General features: G+C 38.1%; 2 protein-coding genes across 7 annotated transcripts in view; one reads left to right on the plus strand and one right to left on the minus strand.

The window, feature by feature from the left end:
* Nucleotides 1–11,166, minus strand: part of LOC109037218 (transmembrane protein 222) — a 53,431-nt gene extending 42,265 nt beyond the window's left edge. Inside the window, exons 1-2 of one of the 2 annotated variants that reach the window (XM_072299916.1) lie at nucleotides 10,692–11,166; nucleotides 8,716–8,926 (exon numbers count right to left, since the gene is read on the minus strand). In XM_072299916.1, the coding sequence (XP_072156017.1) occupies nucleotides 8,716–8,926; nucleotides 10,692–10,783 (303 nt within the window). In that variant the 5' untranslated portion in view covers nucleotides 10,784–11,166. The remainder of the gene's footprint in view (nucleotides 1–8,715; nucleotides 8,927–10,691) is intronic. The other variant, XM_019051779.2, reaches the window with a different exon arrangement.
* Nucleotides 11,167–12,639: 1,473 nt separating this feature from the next.
* LOC109037207 (uncharacterized) overlaps nucleotides 12,640–22,896 on the plus strand; it is a 114,045-nt gene continuing 103,788 nt past the window's right edge. For 3 of the 5 annotated variants that reach the window (XM_072299532.1, XM_072299504.1, XM_072299556.1), the window contains exons 1-3: nucleotides 12,640–13,231; nucleotides 15,423–15,514; nucleotides 19,665–19,870. In XM_072299532.1, coding sequence (XP_072155633.1) covers nucleotides 13,224–13,231; nucleotides 15,423–15,514; nucleotides 19,665–19,870 — 306 coding nt within the window. In that variant the 5' untranslated portion in view covers nucleotides 12,640–13,223. Of the gene's footprint in view, nucleotides 13,232–13,628; nucleotides 13,654–15,422; nucleotides 15,515–19,664; nucleotides 19,871–22,896 lie in introns of those variants that run through there. The other 2 variants (XM_072299589.1, XM_072299614.1) reach the window with 2 other exon arrangements.

Genomic DNA, 22,896 nt, shown 5'->3' on the forward strand with positions numbered 1-22,896 from the left:
TGTAAACAGCATTCTCCGTTACATTTACAGCAATCTCAAAAGAGGAAAATTAACGCTCTGTGTCTTCGTTGACTTGAGCAAAGCCTTCGACATAGTGAACCATGAGTTACTGCGTGCCTCCCTACACGAGTTAGGGGTAAGTGGGCCAGCGCTAAATTTGTTGGCCTCATATTTATAAAATCGAAAACAGTATGTGCAGATGGATGCCCATGGGTCTAAAGTCAACTCAAAGCTTGAGTCGGTAGACATAGGTGTGCCGCAAGGTAGCTCTCTGGGGCCACTTTTGTTTCTGATCTATGTAAACGCACTCAAAGAGTATTTTAAAGACCTTGAATTTGTTAAAGTAGTTCAATACGCAGACGACACAAACATCCTTATCTCTGCGGAGAATACTTCGGAGCTTTATGCGAGACTGCAAATCGTAGAGGATCGGCTAAAGAGCTTCATGGCTAGCAAGAGACTGTGCATCAACACGGATAAAACCCAACTCATGTTGTTCAGTAAAAACTTAGCGGTTGACAGTCATGCTCTATCAGAGATGGGCGTAAAGCTTGTCGACTCTGCGAAATTTCTAGGGATTTTCTTAGACAACAAGCTATCATGGTCTGCCCATACCGAAGCACTATGCAAAAAATTAGCAACCACATCTTTTCAACTTAAAGTTCTTAGAAGTCTAGTTAGCCAGAAAGTTCTTAAAGATGTATACTATGCACATGCATATTCTCATATTTCATCCTGTATAGCCGAATGGGGTAGTTCTAACAAACTGAATGACATTTTCATCTGGCAGAAAAAGATCATCAGAAGAATCTCTGGTCTAGGCAGAAACGAGTCGTGCCGATCCAAGTTCAAAGAAATGAATCTACTAACGGTCCCAAGCATCTATATCTATCATGTGCTTAAATATGTTTTCCAAAACTTTGACGAATTCAAAACTTTCAACAATGTGCATTCTCATAACACTCGGAACAAGTCCAACATAAAACTTGAAAACGCAGTAGATCCCCTACTCAGAGAAGGGAGCAGAATGTATAATAAACTTCCCAAGCACATCAGGGAAGGAGATGGGAACAAATTATTGAAACTAAAAGTGTATTTAATTAATAATGAATTCTACTCTGTAGACGATTTCTTCGATCACAATGTAACAGATTAATGCATAGTGATTTAGATGTAATATTGTTAACATAAGATTTAAGTATCAAATTTATGTTAATGTGACGTGTACGATAACTGCCTGTGTCTATGTACAAAAAGTTGTAAAATAAATAAAAATAAACAGTAGGCGCTACCCACCATAAACCACACCCAACGTTCCCCCGTGCCTTTATCAGCGCTTTTAAGCCCGTGCCCTTGTGCCGTGGACTTAACCTCTAATGTACCCTCGTGCCGTGGACTTAACCTCTAATGTACCCTCGTGCCGTGGAGTAAACACAAGGCCTTGTGACGGCTAAATAATAAATAAGCCGAAATAAATAAAAAGACGGCTATCAGCCGATAATAAATAACGTAACGGCTATCAGCCGATAGTAAATAACGTAACGGCGATCAGCCGATAGTAAATAACGGGACGGCTGTCAGCCAAGAGTTCAAAACTTACTTCAAAGTAATTTTGAAAATGCGAAGAAGCAGTGCAAAAAATACACCTTCTACGTCATCTGCACCAACAAAAAATCTAATGGTTATACCAAGGAGAGTCTGGAGAAGCAACTAACCTCTTTTTCGGAAGCGTTGAAAGGCACCTCGAATGTAGCGCCGATTGCAGCGCGTTACCAAGATTCGACGAACTTGTTGCAAAATTTCTTCAGAATAATTCATGAAATTAGAGAAGAAAACTCTGGGCTTTGTAACCAAAATGAATATGATATTTTCGAGAAAAAATACTATGGTGTTATTGGAAAAGCTCGAGAAATTTTGAAAGGACAAACAATGCATGATTCAACAACTGCCACTTCTACCGTAATATTTGATAAGAATTTGCAAACAAATTCATACTTGAAAAAACCGAAATTTCCTATGTTTTCTGGCTCATTTAATGAATGGCAATCATGGTTTCAAATGTATAAATCGCTTAAACATGATGTAAACATGCGAAGCATTTTGAAATTTCATTTTTTAAAGGCTTCTTTGACTGACAGTGCTTTAAATCTAATAAAAAATATAGCGTTCGTTGAAGAAAACTACGAAGTAGCGATAAATACTTTCATTGATCGTTATGAGAACAAGCGATTAATAGTTGAATCTCTTGTTGACAAGCTATTTAAGGCAGGAAATAAAAATAATTGCAAAACAGCAGCAAAAAATCTCGAAAGCATGCTAATAGAAATCCGCCAATCGTTTCAATCCCTTGAAGCACTCCAAGTTAACACAAGTAATTGGGACCCAATAATTGTGCGACTGGCAACAAAATATCTAGACAAGTCTTCCCTTGTAGAATAGGAAAAAATCAGACCATCCAAAGAGTTAGCTACAAAATAAGACATTTTTTAATTCATCAAAAGACGGATCAGAGTTTTGGAGTCATTAGAAACATCGAGATCATACAAAGACAAAAAATGCCACTTAAAAGAGCAAGATCAAAAGCCAAAATTCTACAGTCGCAGATTCAATAATAACTTTGAAACAGAGGATTTGAAGACAACCACTACAAAAAGGAAGGATCCACCAACAATTTGCTTCACTCAAACCGGCAAAAAACCAAAATTTCAGAACTCCAGAAATGATTCTTACCCAAATAAGCGTGCTTGCGCTTACTACGTTGGCCCCCACAAGTTAGCCAACTGCATAACCTTCCAGAAATTATCAATGCCTGATCGACAGAGAATAGTTGAATAGCAAAACTTATGCTAACAATGCCTGAAAATGCACAGTGGAGAATGTACAAATTTTCCTTGTACAATTTGCTCAGGAAAACACCATGAGACATTACACCGAGAATCACTGTCATCATCAAGAATGAAAAGCGTTCACAGCACCCGCTACAACCAACATATGAGCAAAAATCATGTTCAGATTACATTGGCCCGATGGTTCAAGCAATTATGTCTGCAAAGCAATTCTTGATTCTGGTTCACAACTTAATTTATCTCATCAAAACTTGCGAAAAAGCTAAACTTACCTACAGAAAAAGTTGATATTACAGTAACAAGTATTGGAACAACAATTTCAGAAGAAAAAAACCATGCTACAAATTCCATCAATGAATGGAAATTTCAAAACAAACTTATGGTGTCATGTGCTTAATTCTCTGCCAGTTAGTGTTGACGTTCGGCCAGCAGAAAAACAACGATGCAAAGAATTTGTGGAAAAAAGAAATTCACTTGAATTAGCAGATCCCAACTTTGAGGAAGGGGGCCTGATTGAAGTGATAATAGGATCTTGTGCGTTTTGGAATTGTCTCCAACAAGGAAAAATACATTTGGGAGACGATTTACCAATATTTTATGAAACGTTGTTCGGATGGGTAGTTGCTGGACCGTCAGCAGACTATTCCATGTCTTCACTCAGTCTTCCAAGCTTTGTAAAAATTAGAGATATCGATGCTACGCTACGAAAATTTTGGGAACTGCAAAGCTGTACTTCACAAAAAAGTGACTTTACTCTTGATCCATGTGAGCAACTTTTCCAAAAAACCACTACCAGGAATTCAAATGGAAGGTTTATCATGCGGTTGCCTTTCAAAGAGAACCCTAACGTACTGGGAGAATCTCTTCCTCTTGCTCGGAAAAGACTCTTCTTGCTAGAGAAAAAACTAGAAGCAAATCCCCGCCTAAAAGAAATGTATGCAGAGTTTTTAAAGGAGTATGAGCAACTCTGCCACAGGCGGCTAGTTCCACCGGAAGAAATCCATCAAAAATCATCATACTACATCCCAACGTTGGGTGTTCTAGATGAGACGAGATTAACAACGAAATTGCGTGTTGTTTTTGACGCGTCTGCGAAAACCTCGAACAACATCTCTCTGAATGACCTATTGCACCCTGGACCTGTAATTCAAGACGACCTCTTCTCGATTTTTCTCAGATTCAGAGAATACAAAGTAGCCCTAAGTGGAGATATTACGAAAATGTATCGTCAAGTTCTGGTGCATCCAGATCAACGAAAATTTCAACGGATACTTTGGAGATAGGAACCGGACCTCCCCATCAAAATATACCAGCTAAACACTGTGACTTACGGCACTACACCGGCAGCGTTCCTTGCGATAAGGTCTCTACGCGAAGCTGCATTACAAAATGTAAATAAGTTCCCTGAGGCAGCGCAAAGAATCCTGGATTCCTTTTACGTAGATGATTTCTTAAGTGGAGCCTAGTCTGTTAAAGAAGCTCAATTATTTAAAACAAACGTTGAAAAGATTACAAGTTCAGCAGGCTTTTACCTACGAGATGGGTGAGCAACCTACCGGAAGCAATTGAAACGATGGGTGACGAACCAGAGCCTCTTTACCTTTATAAAAATGATGAAGTGAAAGTAGTAGGTGTAAAATGGCTACCAAAAAGTGATGAGTTCAGCTTTTCAACAATCGTCGAATACAGGACGCAGTTGGCAACGTACACAAAAAGAACCTTCCTATCAGGATTGTCGAGAATGTTTGATCCACTGGGCTTCATTGGACCTATAACCATTCGAGCAACATTTCTACTTTAAAAATTATGGAGAAGGAAGATAGGATGGGACGAACATCTTACTGAGGAAATTGTCCCGGAATGGAACAAACTAAGGCAAGATTTTGTAGATCTAGAAAGATTCAAGCTTGAGAGGAGATTTCTGGCTGCGGAAGCAAGTGAGGAAATAACGTATCATGGATTTTGTGACGCATCACAAAAAGGATATGGTGCCTGTATTTATGCTGTAAATAATAAACGTGCAAAATCAGCGCACCTTATTTGCGCTAAGTCTCGCGTTGCGCCAATTAAATCTATATCCATACCAAGGCTGGAATTATGCTCCGCAGTGTTGCTGACAAATTTGCTTCAAAAAACAACCAAAGTTGTAAGACATAAACCATCAAAAATATTTTTATGGACTGATTCAACAGTTGTCCTAGATTGGCTTGATGGGCCCCCAAGCAAGTGGCAAACGTTTGTGGCCAACAAGACCGCTAAAATACAAGAATGGCAAAAAGGAAAAACACTGAGTGGTCGCACCTTCCCGGCGCTGAGAATCCTGCTGACATGTTGTCAAGAGGGGTCTCGGCAAAAAGTCTATTGAATTCGCAAATTTGGTGGAACGGGCCCAAATGGCTTCTTAGTGATCAAACTTTCTGGCCTAATTTCAAAAGAAACTCACGGCCCACGGAGTTAGAATTAAGACCATCTTCTGTTATATTGGCACTTCACCTTCAAACTTCGTCAAGTATAATTCACAAATTCTCAAAACTAGAAACAGTTTTGAAAGTAATGGCATATATTCTCAGGTTCATAAATAACACAAAAGCTAAGAGAAGTTACAGGAAAACAGGACCGCTGACGTCTCAAAAAATACAGAAATCGCTCACATATTGCGTCACATCAGTTCAAGAAGAATCATTTGCAAAAGATATTAAAGATCTTTCGGTACCAGCTTCTGGTCTAAGTAGGTCAAGTAAAATATTTACGTTGCATCCTTTTCTGGATGAAAATGGGATGTTGAGGGTAGGCGGAAGATTGCAAAATAGTGAGCTCCTTGAAGATGCTAAACATCCGATGTTACTCTCAGCTAAACATCATTTCACATCATTAGTGTTCAGGCAAGAACATAATCGCCTAAAGCATTGTCCACCCCAACAACTGCTTTCGGCAGTTCGACAGAGGTTTTGGCCGCTTTAAGCAAGACGATCTGCTGAAACTTTTGTAAATCGCTGCATCGTGTGTGTGAAGAGCAGGAATAAAAGCATGCAACAGATAATGGCGCCACTGCCTGAAACTCGTGTCATTCCGCAACTACCATTCTCATCTATAGGTGTTGATTACGCTGGACCCCTGGTTGTTAAGCAAACAAAACGGAAAAATTCGCCTGTTATGAAACTCTATGTTTGCGTATTTATATGCCTTCTAACATAAGCAGTCCATATAGAAACTACAACGGATCTCTCTGCATCTTTATTTTTAGAGGCATTCAAAAAATTTATTTCATGAAGAGGAATCCCCAGTACCATCTTCTCAGATAATGCAAAAGCATTTGTGAGTTCTTCAGCATATCTCCAGAAAATTTTAACAACGCAATTAATACAAGATTATTGCTCAAATCTCAATATGAAATGGAAATTCAATCCTCCATATGCTAAACATTTTGGCGGAATTTGGGTAGCGGCAATTAAATGCATGAAGACACACATCAAAAAAGTTGTGGGATCCGCTTGCATTACATCAAAAGAAGCAGAAACGTTGCTAGTAGAAATAGAAGCGATCATGAATTCAAGACCGCTAACTCCGTTATCATCAAACACATTAGATTTAGAGGCGTTAACACCGGCACATTTTTTAATGGGGAAGCAATTGATTGCGCTGCCAACAAGCACCGAGCAAAAATCAAAGGACAAACTTGTTGTTGATTGGGTTAAAATGAACGAATTAAAATCAAGATTTTGACAACGTTGGAGAAGGGAATACTTACAAATCCTCCAAAAATCGTCTAAATGGCACAAAACTAAAGACAGTTTAAAAGTCGGACAACTGGTTACAATCCATTACCGTTTTCTACCTCCCATGCTATTATGGAGACTAGGCCTTGTAATAAAAAGGCATCCAGGACCTGGTGGACTAACTAGAGTGGTCACCTTAAAGACAGCGGACAAAGGAGCAGTTAGAGCCATTTCAGAACTTAACCCTTTGCCATTGAAGACATCTATTGACAACTCAACATTGTATACTTATCAATAAAATAGTATACGAGGAAAAAAAAAAAATTAACTGATTAAATGATTAATACAATAAATAGGGGGCTACGCGGACCAACCCCCTGAAAGCGCTCCGCGCCATCAATGGGCAGCCTTATTTTCAATTGGTATGGTACGGCCACCGCTCGTACAGAGGTAAGCAGCGCGAATCTAGTGTAGATAGGTATAGAGCTGATACGCAGGCTACCCAGCTACTGCGCAACCTCCTCGACCACTGCGCATCCTCCCGCGCATAGCGGTGGCAGTCCCGGAGCATTCTGTAAATTCACTCAATTTAGTAACGTGATTTTAAAAAATCTGGATCCTATTTCCAAAATCTGATTAGAGTGGGCTCATCTGAGGCCTATTACCTGTCGATTTACGCAAAAATCATAGAAATCGGCCCGGTAGAACGCTTAAACGAAATATGACAAAAAGTATAAATTTACATTGTTTAAATGGGAGAATTCGCAACTTTACCACGTAATGTAAAAAAACCTGGGTCATATTTTGAAAAACTGAATAGAATGAGCTAATCTAGAGACAATTGCACGTCGATAGCCGCAAAAATCATGAAAATCGGCCCGGTAGAACGCTGGAGCTAAGCGTTACCAGTTGCGCAAAATTAGAAGGTCTCGGAGCTTATTTATACAATGATGTCATAAGTAACATAATGCTAATATCCTAATGCAATGTATTCAGTTGAGGTACCCTCAAGGGGGGGAGTATATGTTAAATCATTAGCTGATACTTTTCCTAACCTGTTAATATAAAATAAACTTATAGTTGAAAGTTGAATGTGGTCATTGTTCCTTCCTTTAATTAAGAGATCCACAGGCCCCTCAAAATTTATCAGAGGCCTTTAAAAAGGCCAGAAACAGAATGTACGCAAAAAAATACATAGGAATCATCTGCTGGAAGAGTGATAACAGTCGAAAAAGTTGACGAAAATAACTATTTTTCGATGCCAAGATTCTGGGTTTGAGGCGTTGTTGCACCTTTGCATGGGCTCCGTTCGGTAAAATATTTGGCATAAAGTCTACCTAGGACTAGTACTTTGAAAATATGAAACATTCAGCAAAATCCAAGTGGGGACGGAAAAGGCCCAAAACGATTCTCCTCCTTTGTCTTAAATAGATATGGATTCTTTTAGAGGAATAAATCTTCAAACCTTTTGTTTTTCTGTTCAAACTTGATACAACTTGAGCGTCTTTGTTAAACCCGGTTTGAACAATGAACAGTATTCTAAAGGATATTATTTTCCTCCTTTACTAAAGATAATCGATTCAGAAATTAAAACGGTCTCTCCCTTTGAGCTTGAATTTGTGCATAAGGAGACTAGAAGACTGGAAGTTTAGTGTAGGGAGGCTGGTTAGGAACTTTATTGACCTTAATCCAAGAAATCTTGTCACAGTTTTGGACAGTGATACCGAGTAAACCAAACAAAATTATGTTCTCTCGCTATAAACCTTGCAAAGTGTACAAAACGCTTAGTTCCGTTGGCCCCGATATAATCTGGGTGGAAAGTTTGAAAATAGATGCCGATTTGATTAAATTTGATTCTGACTGCTCCTTCGTTGTGATTTTGAGAGGACAGTTAAACCAAAAAGATTTGAATCTGATCAAGCCGGCGTTCTCTTATTCTAACTTCCTCCCAGGACTGAAACAGCACAGATGTAATTGAGCATTCAGTCCATTTTGACCAGTCTGGAGGGGGAAAAGAATACCGTTGTTTAACTTACATACCTTGCATTGATCGACAATGTAATTTTTCATGTTTCACTTTTCACCAACTATTACGTTAATTATAATTGCTTACAAGTATGGGATTACAGATGAGTAAAATATAATTCATTTACCATTCTGGAAGAATAAATATCAGAAGATTCTCTGACAGCCTGATCCCATTTGGCAGCACCACCAGCAACTTTAGTAGGATTCAACTGCCAATACCTTGTTGGGTTTCCAAATGCCATATTATCTTCGGACACACGATACGGGCCAGCAAAGTCTCGAATGATTCCTGCCGAGTTGCAAATCCCCATGTGACCAATGAATGGGAACAGCCACCTGTAAATTTATCATTCCATGATACATTAGTGCCTTGATAGAACTGCGGAAAGGAGAAAATAGAGCACCATTTAACATACATTTAAGTGATAATCAATAAGCCAACAGATGATTGTTGCATACAGATTGATGTGACAATTTGGCGTTTGAGTTTAGCAGAGATTCCATCTTGGCCTGGAAGACTAGGGCTGACAGAAAAAAAAGGACGGAATCTCTACAGAACATTAGACTCTGACAATTTTCTTTCCCTTGTTTCTGGAAGGTATGGGGGATGCAATAAGCAAAAGGGAACGAAGGGCTTTGTTGAAATGAAGATCAGGTGGGATCATTATTAAAGTAATTTGTTGCAGTTTCTAGCGTGGTCAAACTGGAGTGCCGTGTATCACATGGATTACAAGAAAAAACTCAGATTTTGAATTTATAGGCATACAAAGAACAATAGCCCCGGCCCATAAACCTAAGAAATCACTCTAATCCAAAAAATTGGAAAAATTCAGAGAAATGAAAGCAGGGTCCTATGTAGAGAAAACCCTAGATTTCAATATACTTAGTTATCAATTTCTGTAACAGTCATAGCGTTTCTTTTAAAGATGATCCTGCTTTCATTTTGCTGTGTTAAGTTTTTTTTATGATGTAGAATAATGCTTTAGGCTCATGCGCAGGGGTTATCATGATTTTCTTGGCGAAATTCAAAATCTGCTGACAGTTTTCACACATTCAACGAATCTATCACATGCCGGTTCAACTACACCAGAAACGGTGACAAACAGGGATGGACAAAAATCAAATTCCATTGTTCGGAACTTTTCGATTGAAATACTTAGAGAAATCGAATCTTGCAATTTTGAATACTTTGGAGGGAATATTCGAATCTTTTCGATTATTGCTGATTTTTCATTTTTTTGTAACAGTGCTCCGCGAATATAAGAGGATGGTGGGACAAAGCTTGCACAGGGCTCTATTTTTCGCACTTTTGGAGAGGTATTTCCACACGATGAACTTTTTTTGAACCATACTGGTGGTAACTTGGACTCCAAGGAATGTAGGTTTGTACTGAATGGTCTGCTGGTCTAGAGGGACATTTTTCACCTCGTAATTTCAAACTGTAGGAGGGGAAAGTAGTTGAAAACCACAGTTTCACCTTTTCAAATATTAATCGAATAATAATCGAATAGTCAAATATTCGAATACTTGCACCAACATTTGATTGTGAGGCGATTATCTCGGTTACAATATTTCGAATATTTGATTCTTGAAATATTCAACCATCCCTAGTGACGTACTCAAACTGGCGTGCGATATATCGCAATGATTAGGTAAAAAATCTCGGCAGATTTTGAATTTATAGCGGAACAAAGGATGAGAGCCCCTGCGCAAGGGCCTATAAAATCATTCTAAGCCCAAAAATCGGCAAAATTCAGAGAAATTAAAGCAGAATAGTGTTTGGATATAAACCTCGCATTCGATACAGAAACCGATAGCTGAATCGAATGCGAGGTTCTATCCCAAACACTATTCTGCTTTCATTTCTCTGAAATTTGCAAATTTCTGGAATTAGAATAATTCCTTATGCTCATGCGCAGGGGCTATCGACCTTTTTTCGCTAAAATTTCAAATCGGCTGAGATACTTGGCCTAATCGATGCGATATTTCGCATGCCAGTTCGACCACGTCAATTGAGCTTGACAAATCACCTTAAATCAGAGATGAGGCTAACATTAACATTGCTTTAGTCTTTAATGCAAAGAGAAATTAAGAAACTCACGAAAATACAGGGAGAGGAGTCCAAACAACACAAAAAGGATACCGATGATTCTCGGTGTCCACGGTCGTACCCATGATGTTCTTCTTTTTCATGAACGAGGGACAATATGAACTTCCGAGACTTTACTCAGCAGTAAACGATGGTGGAATCAACACATTAATGATTAGCAACGTCTCGGTGAACAGTGTGATTGTTGGAAAATATATTGAAAAGATCATCTTGTATCATTTGTTTAGCAGAGGAGAATACCGGGGTAGGCTTGTGACCGCGATCGCAGTAGCAGGTAAAAATCACTGTGATTCTTGAGTAGCAGTGATCGATCACTGTGACTGGCGAGGAACACCTGTTATTCTGCTCTTTTTTTGGGCAGTTTTCATCAAAAGTTAGTCGCTGATAGTTAAACAGTGAGTAACCAAAACTTTAGTGTTAAACGGCGAAAAAAATTTATGAATGAGCTTGCACATGGTTAATCATAGTTACAGTTGGATACACTGCGATTGCGATAACAAAGCAAAAAGAGCAGTAGCAGTTTAAAAGGAGCAGCATGATAACAGCGGCAGAGCAGAGTAGCACCCTAGGGCGGATAGCCAATCACGTGAAATCTCCGAATATTACAATGCATTGTGGGTAGTAACTCCGTGGCCTCACTGCTACTTTTACCTGTGATTCACAGATAGTTCCGGAAATTATGACTTGTGGATTGAACAGTGATAATAAAATATTACAGTATCAATTTTACCACTAAAAGGGAATTGAGAAGAACGAGTGATTTAAAGAGTTTATGCTGTAGAAAATCAGTGGTACTTTTAATTTTGAAGATGTAGAAAGCATTTGGGAAGGATCGTTTGATAAGGTTAACCTGTGATAAATCACAGCATAACCGCCACCTGCTACTTTTCACATGTTATCCGACCTGAGTCAACGAACTGTTGGAGACGGCGGTATTTTTAGGTTATCCTTGTCAGTTATCCTGTGAAAAATCACTGCTACTTTTCACCGTGATTTTTGAGTAGCAGTAACAGTAATCACGTTCCCGAAAAGTAGCCGTTAAGCACAAGCCTAACCGGGGACGAGTCAAGGTAGACCGTAGATTTACACAGGTATGGACAGAACTAAACAACTGGCCTCTGATTGGCTCTCCAGCGGCCCCTTAACGTCAGCCATTTTGGATGTTTCGATAATTTTGATTTATTATGTTCGGTTTATCGTTTGTCAAAATTTTGTGGGATTTTTTGCACAATTTTGGTTATACGATATTAATTTTAGCGTTTACTCGCACAAACGTTTGAATGTTAATTTGATTGTAATTTAATTAAAAAACGGGCCCCTTAACCTACGTCACGAGGTCATGTGACGGTTTTTACGCTATTAGTGCAACGTCACAGAAAAGCGATATATATCGATTTTTTCGCACTGGTAGCATTGAAAGAGGTTATGCCAATGTTATTGTTTGGATCCAATTCGATATAATAGAGAATCCCTATGATGACGCCGCCACTAATAGCGTCTATAGACGCTATTAGTGGCGACGTCATCATAGGGATTCTCCATTATATCGAATTGGATCCAAACAATAACATTGGCATAACCTCTTTCAATGCTACCAATGTGAAAAAATCGATAGATATCGCTTTCCTGTGACGTTGCACTAATAGCGTCTATAGGGATTCTCCATTATATCGAATTGGATCCAAACAATATCATTGGCATAACCTCTTTCAATGCTACCAATGCGGAAAAATCGATAGATATCGCTTTTCTGTGACGTTGCACCGTTGCCTACGGGTTGCACTAATAGCAGCTAAAACCACCCAAAATACCACCCAACGCAACGGTCTCGTTTTAGTCGTTTTGCATCATCTCCATAGAGAAAAAAAAGGAGGTGTTTGCATCTTGAGGATTTGTACCATTGTACCCACCTACGTCATCAATGTAAACAAGACGCTTGTTGAGGGTTATGTTGACGCTGTAAAAACGGACCATAATGTCCGATTTTTTTACTTAAATCAACTCTTTATTTAATTTCAAGCACTTTTTATAGAATGACTTTTTCCCTTAAATTACACCATTTCCAAGAAAATCGACAGGATAAAAACGTCGCTGTACCCAATGACGTCATCAAAGCTATAGATACTCTATGAAAAATTCCAAGATGCCCGAAATGCAAACACCTCCTTTTTTTTCTCTATGCATCATCTCTAAGTTTATTTATTACAACGACATGCATTAGCTATAGCTAATAGCATAGCTTTTGGCATGGGCTTGAGCTCTGACAAGCATCATTGCATTGGGCATCTTTGTGGCAATCTTTGGTACCGGGATGCCGGGAATATTAATGAAAGAGACTCTGGGAAGCTCTATTAGTAGATTCTGCGAAGAGATTATTGTTATTGTATACTGATCATTTGTCGTCAAAACTAATGGATTCCTCTACCTCCACAACTTCTACCTCTGCTGCTGTTCTCTCATACATTCTTTTCATAGATTCCTGTCTTAGCCTTTTTGTTACCTGAGAAAGTTTTGCGCAACGAAATGGCCAGGTAAAATGCCCTTAAAATTTTGAATCAAGTCACTCTGATTTTGCTTGTGGATATCTATCTTTATGCATATTCAAGCAAAACCTGATAATGACAACTTAGATTCTTATGAGCTAAGATTTTTCCTACTATATTCTAATTGACATCATGCCAAGCACAAGCAAAGTAGCTTTCTGAGGCACTTTAAGCAATCAGTACAAGCGCTAAGTTGAACTCTAGTCAGTTGTATTGCAGTTGTTTACTTTCTACTGCATGTGCAATGTTTGTTTTTGTACCTGCAAAAAACAACATCATCATTGTCAATCAATGAGCACTAGATATCAGATGATTATAAAACAGTCACGCTTGCAACTAGAAAAAAATAACTGTGCACATATCTGATGCAAGTCCTAAGTACTCAAGTCAGTTCATTATTGAGTTATTCTGTAAGCCCTTTTTGTAGAGCTTCAATTATCATCAACATTCACCGCAATAAGGTCAAAGAATACTTACTACTATCATAGTCAGCGTCTCTTGCATTTGCCACAATTTCAAATTTGAGATCCTGATCTGCTATTTAAACACTGAATGCTGATTTTATCCTCTAGATTCTGGTTAGGAATCAACACAGGGCTTTGAGCGGGCACTATTCATTCCAAATTTTAAGTAGCTTTACAAAGTGAGGATAGGTTGCAATTAACATTACTTAGTAATGATGCTCACATAACTCAGTCAGATAGCAGATCATTTGCGGCTTATATGCCACAGAAATAGCAGCCATCCCTCACATTGATGAAGGCTGATGAATGTAATTTTTTCGTCAAAAAATATTTTCAATTCCTGAACAAAAAATCCCCGGAATGGAACAAAGACTGCAACAGCTACTCTCTGATCAGATCCGTGGCATGTACCTACAGAGCAACAAGTATATTGGCCAAAAAAAGAAAAAGAAAGCCAAGTTGCGTAATTTTCACAGTGGACAGAAAAAATTATGATTTCTTTTGCATCTGTATGGAGTATCCCTTGGGTTAATTGGATTGCATTCTGCAAAAAGGAACCACTAGCATTGCAATGTTGCTAAGATTGTGCAACTTCTTTTGTCTTGGAGGAAAACCCCGATTATCCATTAATAGTTACTATTTTACTCGCTAAAAACTGTAAATGTAAGACAAAAATTACCATCTAAATTTCATAGTTTTTCACGATTTCCGCAACTTTATTGCAAAAGATGAAGTTGCACAATCTTAGCATCATTGCAATGCTAGTGGTCCCTTTTTGCAAAATGCAATCCAATTGTGACTTAAAGTGCAAGGCCAGCTGAATTATGTATTTGATCTTCCGTTTTTCATCAAAATCAGTGTTGTACCTATATCTCTGTTAATATTTTATAAAAATTTGCATTACTAGGAAAGTCATAAACATTTGAAATAAAAAAAGTCAGAGGTTGGCAACAGATAGCTAACTCTGGCTTAATTTATTTGCGTTTTTCTTACAATCGCAATTGCATTTTCGACCACAATATCAGAAAGCTCTTGGCTAGTCAATCTTTGGCCTTTTTTGGCCCCCAGGCCTTGTCTCCAGGGTTGCTCAACAGGATTTGTCCCAGAGAAAACCTCTTTTACTAAGACTCTCTTTTACTAAGAAGCTCTTTTGATTAACTCAATATTTTTCCTTGAACCAAGTAGGTATGGTCCTTGTACCCTGAAGACCAGCTGAGAGAGGAAGAAGTGAAAGCAAATTGTGCTGTACCTATTTTGTTGTTTATTCGATTGTTCATGTTTCTTTCGTTAAAATAATTTGTCTAATTATTGATTTTGTTCAATTATTATCTGAGCCTGGTTTAATGCTCGATTTTTACCAATTTATCTTCCCCTGCCTTGCCATTTGAACTTGGAACAAATCCTATGAAAACGTCCCGTGGAGACAAGGCCACAGTGGTACATATGCTTTTCTCAACTTTTGTCTTTCTCACTTTCAGTCCTTTTTTTTCATGTGCAATTAAGGTCATAATTTAACATTGCGTTTTTGACCCTTTTTCACCTTTGAAATAAACGGATAGTAACGAAAGAATCTTTTGTAAAGTGAGATCTTGAAGAGTGATTCAAATGGGTAATAAACATAAAATTCAAATACTAGACTCTGATTAATAAATCTTTTAAAAAAATTTCCAAGAAAATTTACCGGATTCTGCTAATTGTGTGCAAATTTCTGTCAGGCAACGAGAATGGCGCAAATTAGTGAAAAAACTCCGCCGGAAACGCATAAGAGCATCCAAAGCCAGGAAAAGAGATTTGATTCAGCAAAAAGGTATACAATCAATGTTTTTCCTATATTCCTGTTTCTTTGAGTATCGAAGTTATACCTGGGCTGTAGCAGATTTAGAACCATTGTACTAACATGACCAATCTCTACAGGGTAATTCCACGCCTAGGTAGTCCAGGGGGTATTAGTTTTTTTTTCCTTCAAATGACCCAACAATATTTATTTTTGGACTCCTTAATACTTCTAGTTTTTGGAAATATATGGGGTTTACCTCCGTTTTGTTTTTTTTCCTCGCAATTTTTAAGTGTTTTGTAACCCTGTCGCTCAGCCTCATCCTACTGTATGAAGAGTGGCAGTTTGGCAGCACTATTTTCTGATGTTACCATCAAAACCAAGTTTGAGTTTATGTTCCCATCTGTCAAGAAACAGATAACATGCTGCAAAGTTTCAACTTTTAAAAGTAGGTAATCACTATTTATCATATGTAACTTTTAAAACTTACAATGTAGGTACTGCTGGTCACATCTGTATCACAAAACAGGGGTTTTTCAATGTAACATGTAACTATTTTAATTCATGTCGCATTTTTGAGGTAACAATTTTTTCCCTACATTTTTAACTCAAGTGCAACTTCAGAGTATTTTTTCCCAATTTTAATCGCAACAATTAATGGGTAAAAATGTGTTATGGGTATGACCAATGAGAAGACGCTTCCATTAGGTATACAGATGTCGTCTCTCTTCTCACCATTTTTTTATGCTCATCACAAGACATACACTCACATGCATAGTTAGAGGTTATGTTTATGTCTAATGAGAAAGAGATAGACAACATTTCTGCCATATTTCAGTATTTCAAAGTAAATGCACCTTATCTAAAAAGATTTTATTTCAAATATGATTCGTTAAACTTTCCCCAATTTGATTGAAACATTTTCATTTTATTATAGATAGGATCTTAAGCTAAAGCCTCTTACAAGAAATGCAGTTTCTTTTATTTTCATTTTACTATAGATAGGATCTTAAGCTACATCCTCTTACAATAAATGCAGTTTCTTTATCTAAGAAGACACAAAATTATCTAGAAGTCATTGGTACTGACACTGAATGTGACTTGCGTCTTGCCGGTAATGAAAAATAAGTGGTATTCTAAAGGAAAAGAGCATTAAATTGAAACATATTGTCAGGAGTTGAGGCGCATATCCTTGAGCTAGGCGGAGGTATTACCTACCCCCCCCCCCCCCCCCAAAAAAAAATAATAAATAAATAACAAATATTCTACCCAAGACACTGAATTCCTTGTATTTTCTTACTACAGGATAACATAGAGAAAAATTTAGTTTTGGCATGTTCAATATGCGTCCACTTGCTGATTGATTTATTGCTTAGGATTGCCTAAGAGGATGAGAAGAAAATTAAGTTTTTTAACTTTTCAACTTTCTCAGAATTGATGGACCTCAGAAAGACACTTTGTCACACCTGTAGGTAACGCTAACTTTCCCATTTTTCGAGGAAAGAACAGAAGCAAATTGAAAACAGATCATCAGCAGTTGAAGCAATAACCCTCCTCTCTAATATATAGTTTAATAAAATTTTTACATTCATAAAATTCACAGAGTTTCTGCTTTACATTCACTGAGGTAAAACTCACTTCCAATGTTCGAAACTCTTTTTTGAGTTTCAGGAGCCATGTGGCGCATCAAGCTCGATTTTCAGGAGCCATTGAAGATTTTCAGGGGGCAGATTGACTTTTTGCCTATATATCACGGCGCATTTAGTGAAAAGTTAGACGCAAGATGTTTTAGTAACAGAACTAGTATACCTGTAAATTGGGAAAAATTTCGAAAAATCACCAAACGGAAAAATTGGTATTTTTGTTTTTTTTTTGGGGGGGAGGGGGGCAATTTTTAGGGGCCGCGCTGGCGCAGTCTTCATTTTTTAGGCGCATTTAGCGCGTTGGCACCTGTGAGTTTCGAACACTGCTCACTTCCAAAGGAGGGCCTTTTTGGCCCCACCTTAAATCTGGCAATTTATGCGGGTTTTCCAAGTTGACCCAATTTAGTTTATGGAAATAATCATGATTTGGTCCATAGGCCACTGGATATGTGTTAAGCGGTTGCCTGAACAGACGTCTGCAGGCATATTTGAGCGAAAATGCGTGTTTTTCTATCACTCCGAGGCCTTTTTGACACCGAGCGCATCGTCTAACTTAAACGAGCTTTTGATGTGTCATCAAGGAGGCTTTAGGACACATTTTAATCTTGGTTTGTTTTTAGTTACCGTCAAACGGGGCTACTTGGGACTACAGGCTAACATGGGACACTCGAGGGAATTTTCGCGTTGTTGTGTGTGGTAGCACTGTAATGTTTATTTTTGTTCTTCTGATGCCATAACCTCATTCTACATTACTCCGGCATGGCTGTTCATGACCAAGAAGAATTTTGAAACCCAAATAAGTATTTAAAAAAAATTATTTGTCTCTTTAATATTTTTTCGTCATATTTGAACACCGTTATACTTTCCTGGGGATCTCAGTACCTTTCCACCACATGCAAACTTCTTATATGTGAGTAAGTCACAAATGTGCCTCTGTTGATGGGGTCTGCTTCAGTTTTACAAAAATTTTCGTTTTCATCCCCAAAATTTCCAAAAAACCAAAAAACTAGGAATCGCTGGGTAACATGGGACACCCTATTTTCGCCTTTTTAGTGATATCGTTTCCATGTTTTCCAATTCTACCTTGCATTACAGACTAAGAGGGAGGACCTATTGGCAGTGCTTTTGAGATAAGAGATTTCCTGGGTTATATTCAGGTTTTTATCAGTTAAGTAGGTACTGATCTGTTTATGACAGGTATTTCGTAATTTTACAAGAAACATGGTCCGGACGTACAATAGAAAACCAGGCTCTCGGGCATACAGAGACTTCTTACAGAACTCATTGAAGAAAGCTGTCAAAGCAATTCGAAAGGGTGCTTCTCTGCGTAAGAGGGTAAGATGTCAACAAAATTTGGAATTCCGAAATCAACCCTTAACAGACATGTTCGCAATTTTTTGAAAGAATACTTTTCTTAATGCATACCTTTACTTACCTACTAAAGGTTGGTACCTACCTACTCAAACTGCCATAGGTGCCTCTTAGTTGATAACTTTGAAACGTTTTGACCTCAATATTAGCTTTAAGTTCCTCAAGGCTGTCATGCCATTTTTGTTTCCTACTTAATTCTTTAAAAGACTTGTTCAAATTTACCAAAATTGTATTATTTTATAGATAAATGTTCAATTTACTTTTTTAAAAATTCAGTTTACTGTCCCATGTTGCCCTGAAAGAGCCTAACATGGGCCAAACACTTGATTTTCATTCGTGTCCCAAGTTACCCCGAGTATCGGGGTAACTTGGGACAGTCGAAAATCGAAAAAAAAAAATATAAGGGGGGGGCATAAATTTTTTTTTCCTTTAAAATTCGATATGCGTACCAACGAACTACCTTTAGCACAAAAAAGTTTGGCAAAATAATGTATGGTTCGTTTTGGAGAAGCTTTTTTGTGCTAAAATCGTCCCATGTAGCCCCGTTTGACGGTAGATGATGCGCTCATAGTTAAAAAAAAAAAAAAAACTTTTTTAAAAGTCGATTTTTAAGGGACGTCCGCAAAAATCTTAGGGAATTATGTCATTTGGTTTTTTTTGGCTACAATTAAAGCAAATCTCCTTGCAAGAGTTTAACAAGGCTAGATACAAGTGACACAAAGGTAACACAGAGTAACATTCAACACCGACATTTTCGACTGTGTAAATAGTTACTTATAGCAAAATGTAGTCAAATTTTGTATCATTGGAAAATTTAGGATCATAATCCAAGCATTTTGTACCCTGAACATGGCAGATTAGAATTTTCATACGCTCACGTTAACACGTTACACTTTTATGTTCATTTCACACCAAAAGACAACTTTATAGAGGGTCAGACATTTGATTTTCGAAAAGTCGAAAAATAAGACCACCTTAATGCCCAGCCCCTTACCCTATCCATCATCCCCTTAAACGAAGGCTCAGCTTCTTTCATAGACATGTCACAGTTGAAAAAAAATAAAAATTTTAGACTAGGTATCAAATTCATAAGCCAACTCATTCAAAGCCCTCTGAAGTTGATGTTCATCAGCTTTCATTTTTCTTTTTTTGTTTTTTTAATTTTTCAGAGCAAGAGGAAATGAAGAATCTACCCAGCTATAAAGCCTGGCTATCTGAAAAAACAGCATTAGAAATATTTCAGCGGGAGGAGCATGAACGGCAGCGGATCGATACTCACAGAAAATGGCAAGAAGCTGAGGAAGAGGCGCAAGCTTACTGGCTAGAAAATCAAAAACGTATTGCTCAAGCCAAAGCTGAAAAATTTAAACAGGAGGTAGGTATTGCTAGTTTGATTAATAATGAAGAGTTCTCTTTGTTAAGTTTACCTTATGAGTTGTGGAATGTTCTGGGAGCAGTTTTCTCTGAACGTGAAAAGTTAGCATCAAGTTTATAGGGACAGCATAATGGGTCAGTTACGCTAATCACAGAATCGTGTTGCGGTGATTTCAGTGACCATATCAACCAAAGATATGAAGATCTGTCAAGTGCCTATTTTCCACATCCACATGGCTCGTGAGGCCTGGAAAAGTGCTTGATATTGAAATTATTTTTCAAGGCCTTAAAAGTGCTTGATTTCTCGGGAGGTTGCTTGAAAAGTACTGGAAAACTCTTCCCTAATTTTCAATGGTTAATTGGGTGGTTATTTTTTTTTGACTTTCCTTAAATCAAAGGTTTGATCCCCTAAAAACTTGTCCTGTGGCGTGGTATGAACTTACAAAAAATTTCAGACGGATCGTATTGTCCTAAGTGGTGCCGCAGTGGCCGACAAGTCACCGAGCAGGAACTTCAAAATTTTATAAATCACCCTCTTCCTTCATATCGCAACTTTTTCCCTCCTTAAATTGTTGCAATGGCTTTGAAATTTTTTGAAGCATCACACTTTTTAGGGTACTTTACAGAAAAATAACACAATTTACTTCATCACTTTTAAAACGCCCCTTTCTCCCTTCGAAGTGGCACCACATCAGGCGATTTCGCCGATTTTTCGTACCCTTCTCTGGCACGGTTTGCTTGTACGAGTTTAAACTTTTCGACGAGTCAAAAGCAAAAACTCTTCAGATTCTTGGAGTGTGGTGTCTGCCGAGTCATTGAAGCAAAAAAAAAAAAAAAAAAAAAAAAATGAAAAAAAAACACATTCTGTTGAAATACCTATTGGAAAACAACCTTGATTTAAAAGTATTTTGGGACTAAAATAGGCAAATTACTGGTAGTATGTCCCGTTACGTTACCAGAAAAAAAATTTCTCGATAGTCATAATGCCTGGATTTCTTAAATCTGATTATTCGAAGTACTCGAACACTAATACCACCGTTTTCAAGCATTCTCTGCATTTGGCAGCAACAAACCTCCCAAACAACATAGAAGTGCTGATTTGTGGATGAAGTGAAGTTCTACAATATGGGGAGAAAACTGTGCGCTCAGGAAAATATTATGAAAATGAGCTTGAAAATTCTTTAGAAAATGCTTGAGAAGTGCTTGATTTTTTAATCTTGAGGCTGCATCCAATATCAATGAAGATAATTGCCCTTCAAAAAACATAGTCGTATTTTGTTCGACGAAACAATTTGGAACATCTCGTAACAACCGAATTTTGTTCGGATGTTTCTTATGTTAAGGGGCGTGGTCTATTTTTATTCGTTTTTTTATTTTGCACAATTTGGCAACAGTTTTGGAACATTGTTTCGAAACAATCAGAACTTCCTCCAAGCTTGTTTCGGTGAAGTTGAAACAGGATTTCTAACCTCATTTTTGGCAACTCCACTCTCATTGGCTGCGAAAAAAAGTGACGCAAATAACAAAAACAGAAAACATGTTTTGTCGAACAAAGTACGACTCATGTTGTATGACACCATCCACCGTGGTGGTGCATACCATAGTTTCATCCACCTTGGTTCCATCTGCATTTTAAGTGGAGCAAATGCTAATTGATGGATCAAAGGCGAAAGACATCCTGGTATGTATTTACCATGAATGATGTTGTGCACTGTGATTTTCAGAGTGTGATATCTCTATCAATATCAGGTGTAGAAACTATGCATTTGGATCGATCTTATCATTTTTGCTGATCTAGAAGCTTCGAACATCAAAAATAATTCTGTCACTTGTGAAACTGTCCCATCCATCATGGGTTTCAAATAAATGTTAATACCCTTTATTTCATGAAAAGTCCGCACTGTCGTCAATTGCGCAGCCATATATCTATTTATGCAAGATACCCAAATGAATTTCTCTTCAGAAACTTTTCTGAACATTGAAAATCGTGTTCTTCCCGATAAAATTGGAAATGCCCGATTGGGGTAATTTTTGTCTGGACAGCTGACAAATTCTCTTAAAAATTATGAAAGTATAACTTGACTGAAGATATTTTGAGTACTTTCAATTTTGTAAACAAAATAATTTAATGTAATATTCGGTGAAAAAAGTATTCGAGATTTTCGGAGGTCATGGGGAAAAGAACAGGAAAAAACGGGCGCTCGCGGAGCGTCTGTTCGGGGAGGGGGGAGGCGCAGCCCCGCTCCAAGCCTTCCTGGGCGCATGTAGTTGTTTCTTCCTTTCAATTAACCCTCGCATCCACCGCAGGAAGCAAGTGTATTTCCCGAGATGTGAGTGGTGCAGTCATAGAATCATATGTCCGAAAGCCATTGTGCTTAATGAATGAGTTTTCTAGATATTTCCTTTCCTTGACCCTCTGTGGTACGACCAGTTCGTCCAAAATCTTCCTCCCCCTGACCCTCTGTGCAACGAACAGTTTGTCGAAAAACTTTCTCCTCTTGACCCGTTGTACGCCCCGTTCCGCCCGGCCGCGGCTCCCCTCATGCCGCGCTCATGCTCTCCTCGTCTGAAACTTTCAAAGCTCGCCAGTTTTAAACGGCTCCGCCGATTTTGTTCAAATTCAATACCAAGCTAGTCCTAAGGGAGGACTACCACCCATAAAAACTAAACATATTCTGAATCTGGAAGTTATTCGGAACAACATATCAAGAAATTGCGTTGATATATTTTGATATATTTTTTTAATCTACATTTGAAGATGCGTACATGGAATAAATCGAATTTTTGGCATCATCAACGGAAGACCGGACTGAGAGGCCCTTAATTTAAGAATTTAAAATGATCAACATAGTTTTTGTATAGACAAACATACCTTATACCTAAATATTCTACCTTGTTCCGTTCTGAGTAGGGTAATATCAGTTATCACCCGTCATAACACATGATGCCCGCTGCTGGATCTCCGCTAATTAGCTACGTTTATGCGAGGCTCGAAACCGAGGTTTCACGAAACCCGAGTTTGTAATG

This window comes from Bemisia tabaci, chromosome 1, assembly GCF_918797505.1.
Source record: "Bemisia tabaci chromosome 1, PGI_BMITA_v3".
Classification (NCBI taxonomy): Eukaryota; Metazoa; Arthropoda; class Insecta; order Hemiptera; family Aleyrodidae; genus Bemisia; species Bemisia tabaci.